Consider the following 9,616-nt stretch of genomic DNA (forward strand, 5'->3'; position numbering starts at 1 on the left):
GATAATAGTAACAAGTCGTTTTAGAAGAGCAGTTAAACAGGGGTTAATTGATTTAAAGTCCTGTAGTTACAGAACCCATAGCCTCCGTTCATCCATTTTGTTAGTGCTACAGTCTACTTTAGCACATTAGCGCGAAGATATGCAAGTAAAATAGTGGCTTGCCAGTAAAGTGACCGTCTTGGTGAAACTGCGCCCTCCATGTGTGCAACCCTACCTCAAGAAACCGGATACGGATGTGAGGTTTAAATTCGACAGCTCCAGGACCGCGTTGGGTAAGGCTTCTGTGTACTTTGCTGGCATAATTCAAAATTTTTGTAATTTTGGTACAAATATGAAAACTAGACGGGCTTAGTTATTTTTTTTACGATAACTGGTAACAGAGACCTGGCTTTAGCTTTGGTAGACGTTTGCTACCACTCAGATAAAACCCTCTACGTTAGCGTTAGCTGGCGTAGCTAACATTAGCTAATGCTCAACAAGATGGCCAGGAGTGTCTGGAGTTTTAGCGTGCTGCTGGTCGTGTAACGGTGCTTATAGTAAGCTATATAAACAGTTACATGTAGCTATTTTTCGTCTTTTGCCATTCTGCGGCTAACCTAGGCATTTTACAGACTTTAATTTGGAGGCATTTTCGCCGTCCAACTTAACGGTTTTATTAGCTTAGCTAATAATACCTCCTGGCGTCGCTGCCGCGACTGCCAAGTGGCAATCCGGCGAATACGCAAATAGCTATAAAAAAAAAAAAAAAAACCCCGCCTGGTAATAACGCCAAATAGTGTGTGTGTGTGTGTGTGTGGGGGGGGGATCAATCAGCTTTGATAGGCCTTTCGAGATTTTTTCAAGACAGCAAATTTCCTGTTGAGATCTACTAATCGTCTAGCTAGCCTGTTGCCGTTGCAAATGACCGTATGTTCCCGGCATCATGTTTGTTCTCTTGCAGATGCCTGGTTTTTACAGAGATGAGCGGTGAGAACGTGAAGTTGTTTGTAGGGAACCTTCCTATAGATGCTACGCACGAAGAACTGAACAAGCTCTTTGGTCCATATGGAGAGATCAACACCTGCTCGTTGCTGAGACAGTATGCTTTCGTTACCCTGAAGGGAGAGGGGGCAGCAGACAGGTATAATTGTTACACTGGCCATCACTGTTATTAGATATAATTAGTGTTTTGCTTTCCTAAATGTTGTTGTACATCTCGGAAATCATGTCAAAAGGAGTCATCTAGTTTACATGAAAACATACATTCTTTTCTCAAAGTATAAGAGCAGACTGAGTTCATTGTATTTAGTCATTTAAAGTAGTCCAGCTTTGTCGTTTTTAAACATGCGTCAGAAATGCAACATTTGCATTAGTGATGTTCAGTATGTGTAGTAAAGTAAAGCTAACCCCCAAAATAATTATGGCTTATCAGCAGACTCTTAAATAGAGTATTGCACAGACATCTGCCGTACATTGCTCTGTGTCTCTTTACTTAACTTTGTTCTGACCAGTTGCACTAATGTGCATAGTGGCCTTCAAAATCCTATTGTGAGTTAGGAACATCATATGATAGATAGAATCTATCTATTCCAAAACCAGAAACGTTCATTTATTTTATCATCAAGGTTATTATACTTAAGTAAAACTAAACGTTTTTAAAAAAACATGTCATAAACTAGACTTTAGTTAAATAAATTGAAACAAGTTGAAATGTCTTTAGTTTTAATGTTTGAGAGTTTAGTCAGATTTAGTCTACATGTCATTCTCTCTCACAGTTTGATTTTTTTGGTATTGTAGTACATATTCTGAACCTCTTAAATGATACAGTTGGTAAGCACTATCTGCATTGTAATAAATGATGTTTTTGTTATAGTGTTAAAACAACTACACAGAAATGAGTCCTCTCTGGGAGCTACATATTTGTTACAGTACAACATTCATATCAATGAGTTATACAATATAAATTAAAGGTTAAAAGTAACAAGTATATACATATATTTGACCTTTCCAGTGTTTTGACTGTTTAAAAGTAATGACTAATTATAAATCCCAAGATCTATGCATAGCAGCTTAATTTGACCATTTGCTTAGCTTCACTTTCCTGCTTAATACTAGTCTAATACAGTAGAAGCCTAAAACACATGCAATAGTTTACAGTTTGCAGACACCTTAAAAAAATGTCTGCGTGGAGACAAACAGTTCAGATACAAGAATTGTCTCTTTCATTATTATTAGAAATTGGAAGACCTAGGTCAAACAATAAAATTAACAAAGTTTATAAAGGTATGAAAGAAGAAACAGGCTGCAGTATCTGAAAAACTTTAAGCTACTGGGGGTAAAAAAAAGAAAACAGGAACAGGACCGTTCTCTCACCAAACACTGTTGTGGTCTGACTAATTACAGTAGCTGTTTACTTCCTATTAAAGTGCAGTTAGTAAAACAAGGAAAGGCTGCAGCAGTATTTGTTCTGCTGGTATTTGATCTCTTCCATAAAGAACTCATTAATTCTTCATGGCATAGATTCAACAGGGTCTCATCAAAGATTTTGGTTCATATTGATGTGAAATCATCTGGTCACTGCAGATTTGTCCTGCCTGCACACCTATAATGTGAGTCTGCTCTTCCAGCACATCCCAAAGGTGCTATTTTGGGTCAAGATCTCACATTCAGAATAAATATTTACCATATGAATGTTGACTCAATCATGAGACCAGGCAGTTTTTGTCCAGTCTTCTATTGTCCAATTTTGGCGAGCCTGTGCAAATTGTAGCACCAGTTTCCTGGTCTTGGATAGCAGGAAACTGGTGTTCCATATTCAAAGTGAAATTGCCGTTCTTACTCATTCTGATGCTCAGTTTGAACCTCAGCAGGTAGTTTTCACCAAGACTACATATGTAAATGCATTGAGTTGTTGCCATGTGACTAGCTGATTGGATATTTGCATTAATGAGCCTTTGAATAGGTGTGCTTAGGGAAGTAGGCAGTGACCGTATATTGCAGTTAAATATTATTACTGATAGTCTCATCTGTGGTTTTGAATGTGTTTATGATTTAGCTGTTCTTACGTTAACAGGGCGATACGACATCTTGATGGCAAAGAGTACCGAGGCAGACCCCTGGTAGTCGAAGAGTCACGAGCACGCCCACCCAACTCCACTAAAGTGTTTGTGGGGAACCTCAGTGCTACATGTTCAGCAGATGACTTGCATGGGCTGTTCTCAACCTTCGGAAGAGTTTTAGACTGTGATAAAGTCAAAGGTAACGTATAAAGCCTTGTAATCTGTAAAGATTGTGTGTGAGAGAAATTTGCATCAGGATTTAATTAACTTGAGCTGGTTTGAATAAGAACGGATTTGGGGACTTTAAACTCTAAGCAAGTGACTTTTCTGGTTTGCATCGTGGTCCAATCTTTCAAGTTGATGTGACATAAAATATGGGATGCACACATTTTATTGTAAAAATCAGCCTCAGACTAATGTTGACCTTTCTCTTTCCTGTAAACTACAGCAAGGTTATGCTCAAATGTCGGCTATGCATTCGTGCATATGGAGAGGAAGGAGGAAGCCTTGGCGGCTATTGAGGCACTCAATGGGACCATGTTCAAGGGGCGTCAGTTGGCTGTAGAGCTGTCCAAAGCCCAACCTCTGATAAACCAGATTATGACAGCCGGAAATTCAGCTAACCCCACAGGTGCTGTAACAGCAGGTGATGATGAAAGGGCAATTTGTTTTCCAAGAAATGAAATGCAGCTTATGTTGTAATCATGTTTTCAGCAGGTGGCAGAGAGGGTCTTCTTCCACGACCGCCTCCGTCACTAGAGCATCATCAGAGTCAAGCAGCTGTGCTTGCTGCAGCTGCAGCTGCTGCAGCTGGATTACCCATACAAGTAAGCATATTCCCCACCAGGATGTCCCCTGCCATTTGAAAGCCTTCTGCTCTTTGTTTTTCAAAGTAATGAATATCACAACTTTTTAGGAAACTTTATTTTTAGTCAAGCCTTTTATGAACTTTAATTTGAACTCCCTATATTGCACCATAGAGTTTAGACGGACTAGATTTAAGAATTTTCTTTTGTTGCAGGTTCAACAAAGTGTCCATAACTCTTTCTACAACACCACATCCTTTGACCCCACCTATGCTGCTCTGAAAGGGATCACCAGTTCTAAAGGTGCAGATGGAGTCATATATGGAGCTCTTGCCAGCCAAGTGTATGGATCTGTAGCTGACCAGGTGTTTCATGAGCTGGCAAATCACAATTCTGCAGCGGCCGCAGTTGAGGAAGAGGTGGAGCCCCAGACTGTACCAGATCCAACAACACTTTTCGAAGCAGCGAGAGCCAAGTTCTTTCAGGAGGGACAGAAGGTCTGTTAACTTTGGAGTAAAAATGTCTTGTGTGCTTGTGTGTCTATTATTGTGTTTCAGAAACGGTCATCTTATCTGTTTTTTTTTTTTTTTTTAATGATTCAAGGTTCTGGCAGAGCAGCAAGCAGGGAGAAAGGCAGCACCTTCAGATAATGAGCGGGACCGCAGCCCAATACGAGGAAATCGAGCTCCTCTCCTCCCTGACCCTGTTCCGGGTTCATTTGCTCAGATACGCCCCAAACGACGTGCCCTGCTTCCAACACCACCTGGAGCACCTGAAGACCCTGTCGCTGCCACCACCACAACTCCTGAAGGAGCGGATCCTGTTGCGAGGTACAGATAACATTTAAACAGCAGATAGTAATAGAAGAAAATTAAGCTTAAACCAGTTTATGATAATATAACATGGTCATATTATTGAGATTTGTGTGCCTTTTTTTCCTGCTTATTTCTTACCTTTTCTTCAACTCTAATTTTGACTCAAGGTCATATACAGAATACTACCAACAAATGCATCAGTACCAACAGTATCAACAGTACCAGCAACAGTACCAGTACCTCCAGTATGCCTACACCAATCCTCCACCACCACCTCCGCCTCCACCGGCAACCACACAGGCACCTGCTTCCACCACAACCCCTGCACCACCAGGGACATATACAGCACTCCCGACATATGCCGCATCGGATTCCTATGCAGCACCAGGAACGTACGACACTTCGGGAAGTTATGACGCCTCATCGGGGAGCTACGACGCTTCATCCGGGAGCTACGATGCCTCGTCTGGAAGCTACGACGCCTCAGCGGGCTATGACACATCTGGAGGCTACGGGACACCGGGAGCATATGATTCATCGGGAGCTTACGGAGCGGGAAGCTACTCCACCTCCACACCGTATGAGCAGACACCCGCACACGGGCAACCCATGCCCCCGCGCCACGATTACCCTTACCACACGCCAGAACCCCCTTATCGATAGTCCCACCCCCCTCCCACACGCTCCTTACACATGGCAGATGTGTGATTGTGTGTGTGTGTGCGCGTGTATGTGTTTGTGTGTGTACGTGGGCGAGCATACATAATGGACAGTTTAAAGGCGAAAAACAAGAGAGTGGGCAAGGTTGTGATTCTCCCCTGTTTCTCCATCTTGACCAACTAGTCTCTCAATGGATGATTACTCAGTTAAGTGGATGATTATGAGCTAGCAAGGTCTCTGGAGTAGTGGAGATGAGGGAGGCAGCTGATACTGGAGTGCTGTTAAGCATTTATAGTTCCTGTTAGATGTGATATAGAGGCACAGCTGGTTCCTTGTTGAATGTTGAAGCTTAAATTTTGCCTCAAATAAGGTCGGACTCAGAAGGTGGGTTTTTGTCACTTCAGAAGAGCTTTCTGTTCGGTGTCAGGCGAAGCCCTTTTATGTACTCTACATAAAAGATTGTTGCTGCATGAAATGTGCAGTCTGGCAACTCTTTACATCATCGTATATTGCAGACAAAAATACAAAGTACAGATAAGTAAATTATAAACCGGTTTTATCCATGGAAACATATCCTGTCCAACTGGGACTGTATGGCTTTGTTATTGTTTTTATAAAACACTAATTTCTCGACAGGCCCATGATGTTCATTCATGACGGCCAACTTTGGGTTGGCTGCAATTTAATGTGCTGTTGAGCTGTATTGCTTTATACTAATTGTTTCTATAATTTTGTCCCCTTTATATATCTGTCAGGGTGTTGAAGAAACATCTCTTTGTATAATGTTGTTCAGTTAGACAGCACCTCAAACTGCAGTCTGCTATGAAGAACACAAAGTTGACTCAGCACATCTCCAACAATAACAAAGTACAAACAGTTGTGCTTGCATATTTGTTGTGGCTTTTGTAGAGTATGTAACGAGGCTTAGTCTGAAGTCATTTGTAGCGATGCTTTTGTAACAATAAACCTGTTTTGATCAGACGCGCAACCTCTACATGTAATATGGTGTTTGAAGATGGAAAGCAGAGCTGAGGTAAAAGGAAGTTTGAGTGGTTAATCAAATTGATTGTTTCATTTACTGAGGAAACTTGATCCCGTACAGATTGAAAATGTGTTGTTAAATTGACCAGATGGCATCTCAAATAATGTATCAGGCCGGTTTCACTTAAGCCCCTTTCAGACATGGGATAGAAAACATCAGTCTTGTAGATTGACAGCACTTGGATTTTACATGAATTCTTCTCACGGCTTCGTTCAGGCACACAAACAGCTTTCAATATATCCAAAAGACCTATCTCACTGGTGTCATTGGGCATTGTAAGCATCACTCTGTAGATGTAGTTTCACTTGAGAACATTTGTTCTCTCCTTCATTGTCAGTACCAGCAGGGTTTCTCTGATTTTGAGTGTGTGGGCTGCCGACTGAGCTGCTTCTCCCACACAAGCTCAGAGACGACATCCTGTCTTCTGGACTGAATAAAGCAAACACATACACTTGATTATTGTTTTTGACGCGCATGTGACAGCATGCATCCAGACATGCACCATATTGAAAGAAATATGCAAGTCTTACTAGGTAGACCTAGTGAGATTGCTGTGTCTGAAAGGGGTTTTAGCTGACGGTGTAGTCTTAAAAAAATAAAAGAATGGGGGCTGTTCACATGAAAACATTTCCTGAGCTAACTCGTTTGCAGGGTGAGAGGAGTGACTTTGAGGTAAATTTCTAGACCATCCTCCTAACATACAAGAGTTGGACTGGTTTTTGATGGATATAAGCAGTGTGTGAATAACCTGCTTGATGTTTCATAGTTTTGCTATTTTGGGCAGTATCGATTAAAGCAGAGTAGACCCACAAGAGTGCATGATTTCAGTTGAGGTAGATGATTATAATTTACCTTACTTTTCTTCCCCTCTTGGCTTTCTGTAAATCTTGAGGTCTGTGCAAACAAAAAATATGTTCCAACCTCAGGAACTGAATATGTCCTGTCAGTTTTTGCTTTAAAGGTCGGTTTTGCCTTTAAACGTCAGAACAGAGTCTTCACGTAATTTAGTAGTTATTCACACTTAGTTCTTTCTCTCTGTTTTGTGTTCAGTGCATCCACATCTTTCTCTGATTATAAGCAACATTCAGTTGTTCAATAGTTTTGGGGTTTTTTTGTTGGTTTTGTATATATGTGAATTTATAAGAGCCAGGAGGAATGTCAGCAAGCGATGCATGGCCAATGGAGCTAATAGAATTTGAGCAATTAAAATTCAACTTTTAATTTTTCTTTCCTCCTTTTTATTTTTTTGTTTTTTTTAACATCTTCCATTAGTTTCCATTTTGTTGGGAGTCTCATCAGCTGCTGTCATACCTTTGGTCTCACGGATAGATGTGGTGATTTAGACAGAGAAAATCTACAATTTGGTACAAATGTAAATATTTAAAAAGATGCCAACCAACATTTGGTAGGAATATTGACTGTTAATAAAAACATAGTGATTGTATTTCTTTCTAAACAGTTGGAGACCCGGTGTAGTTCGACAGTTCAGTTGTACCAGACTCGTAAAAAGAGGGAGCCGGTTTGTATGGCAGGGAGGGATTACAGTTGTGCATTTAGCATGTAGTGAGTGATGGTGAGTTGTAGTGGCATTGGCGAGTGAAGTAAAAAGAGAAAGCAACTGTGCGTGTATCGAAGGGTTTTAAGCCGAGCAGACTTCAGGTGATGTTCTCAGTGCTGCTGGTGATGCGAAAGTCGTTTTGGATTTTGTAGAGGCCGCTGATTTTTTTCCCGGGCAGAAGTGAGAAGGCACGAAGACCTTTCCTTTTCTCTTCTGATCTCACCAGAAGCACACACGGGCTTTCTCAGCATCCAAATCACACCAAGACAACTTTCACCTTATAACTGGGTTAGTTCATATAATTTATAACAGACAACACGTGCGATGCAGTGCAAATAATACTAATGCACACCTGATTCTTCTTGCATTTCATGACTCTCAATAGTTGCTCCGATGTGATTGTACCACACATTAGCTACTCGCATTACTTCTCATTCAGCACGTGAACTGATAGTGCTGCGATTAATTTTCAGTGACACATAGCCTCTCTACATTTCCACATTATTCCACCTTCTCCATGTGAACTGTTAGTTGCTTGCCTTGTTGTTGCTGCTGCTCCAGCCACCTTCTTCCTCTTGCTGATTATTGCAGCTAGAGTGGGAGGGAGCCAAACTGAGCCCTTGCCCTGGACGTACGGCACACGCAGCTGTAGCGTGGAATGGGGGAAAAAAGCAGCGTTAGGCCTGAAACTGCTGTGGACGATGGGGGGTCTCCCCACTAAGGTAAACACTCAGACCACACACTCAGACCCCTCCCCGAAACATGCCTACACACTCACCAGCACACACACGCCGTACAGATGCTCCTGTGTCCATACTTCTTACTCCTCACTTGCCTTCAGGGATTCAGATTTGTCTGGATTTTGGAATTTTTTTATTTTTATTTTTTGAAACGACTCACCCATCTTTTTTCTCATTAATGTTTGTTTGGTGTTTTGGGGTTTTTTTTGTTTTTCCTTTTTAATGGGAGATTTTTTTTCTTTTCTTTTCTGTTTTTTTTTTTTTTTTTTAAATTTTTTTTATTTTCCTATTCAAATCCTTACATTTCCCCTCCCTCCTCCCCTCAACAAGTTTTCTCTGCTCATACATTCCTGCTCCTAATGTGACCACTCTCACACAAGTTTTTAAGGACATCTGTGCCACCTTTAGTCTAAATCTGAACACACTCTGCAGCAGGCATGTTGTTGTAAGTACGTCCTGTTTCAGCCTATCACCGAAGAGCACCACAGCCAGAGTCGGGGACATTTAGATCGATGGGTTGTCTTAGTTTTTCTAAAAGCGCCCCTGCGGCCTCTTCGGGGGTTAAGTGCCTTGCGTAAGAGCACAGTGGTAGGGCCTCCACTTCAGAGTTGAATAACCTGGCTCAGGATCAGTTGCTGGTTCAACGCTCGACTCCCCCCCCGTCTGAAAACGATTTTTGATGCCGCATTCAACTTGTATGAATGACGATGAACACGGATGCGACCATGTTGTTTTAAATTACATTTTGTCCTATGTTCTTTCAAATGTTTAATTATCAATAAAATGAATTTCAACCGAATGAAACAATCTCTGTGTGAATATTTGAAGATGCAGAAAGCTTGTCGAGTCTTGCCATTTAAACTTTCAGGGCTCAGCATCAGATGACATTTTATTCAGTTTTTTTCCAAAAACATCAATCTATGCTTTTTCAAATAAAAACCAATACTCTGATAACAA

At 41.2% G+C, this 9,616-nt stretch overlaps 1 protein-coding gene across 3 annotated transcripts; it reads left to right on the forward strand.

Moving 5' to 3' along the window:
• Positions 1–154: 154 nt before the first annotated feature.
• rbm14a (RNA binding motif protein 14a) lies at positions 155–9,616 on the forward strand. Of its 3 annotated transcripts, XM_084940607.1 has the most exons (9): positions 155–272; positions 941–1,120; positions 3,053–3,237; positions 3,487–3,669; positions 3,753–3,865; positions 4,060–4,341; positions 4,448–4,674; positions 4,827–5,237; positions 8,511–9,616. In XM_084940607.1, the coding sequence occupies exons 2-9, from the start codon at positions 960–962 to the stop codon at positions 8,512–8,514; spliced, it is 1,566 nt and encodes a 521-aa protein (XP_084796733.1). In that variant the 5' UTR covers positions 155–272; positions 941–959; the 3' UTR covers positions 8,515–9,616. The 3 variants fall into 3 exon arrangements, with proteins under 3 accessions (XP_084796733.1, XP_084796730.1, XP_084796731.1); XM_084940604.1 differs by lacking the exon at positions 8,511–9,616 and having other exon boundaries at positions 4,827–6,300; XM_084940605.1 differs by lacking the exon at positions 8,511–9,616 and having other exon boundaries at positions 156–272; positions 3,756–3,865; positions 4,827–6,300.

Source organism: Perissodus microlepis, chromosome 10, assembly GCF_051167445.1.
Source record: "Perissodus microlepis isolate ML-2025 ecotype Zambia chromosome 10, ASM5116744v1, whole genome shotgun sequence".
Lineage (NCBI taxonomy): Eukaryota > Metazoa > Chordata > Actinopteri > Cichliformes > Cichlidae > Perissodus > Perissodus microlepis.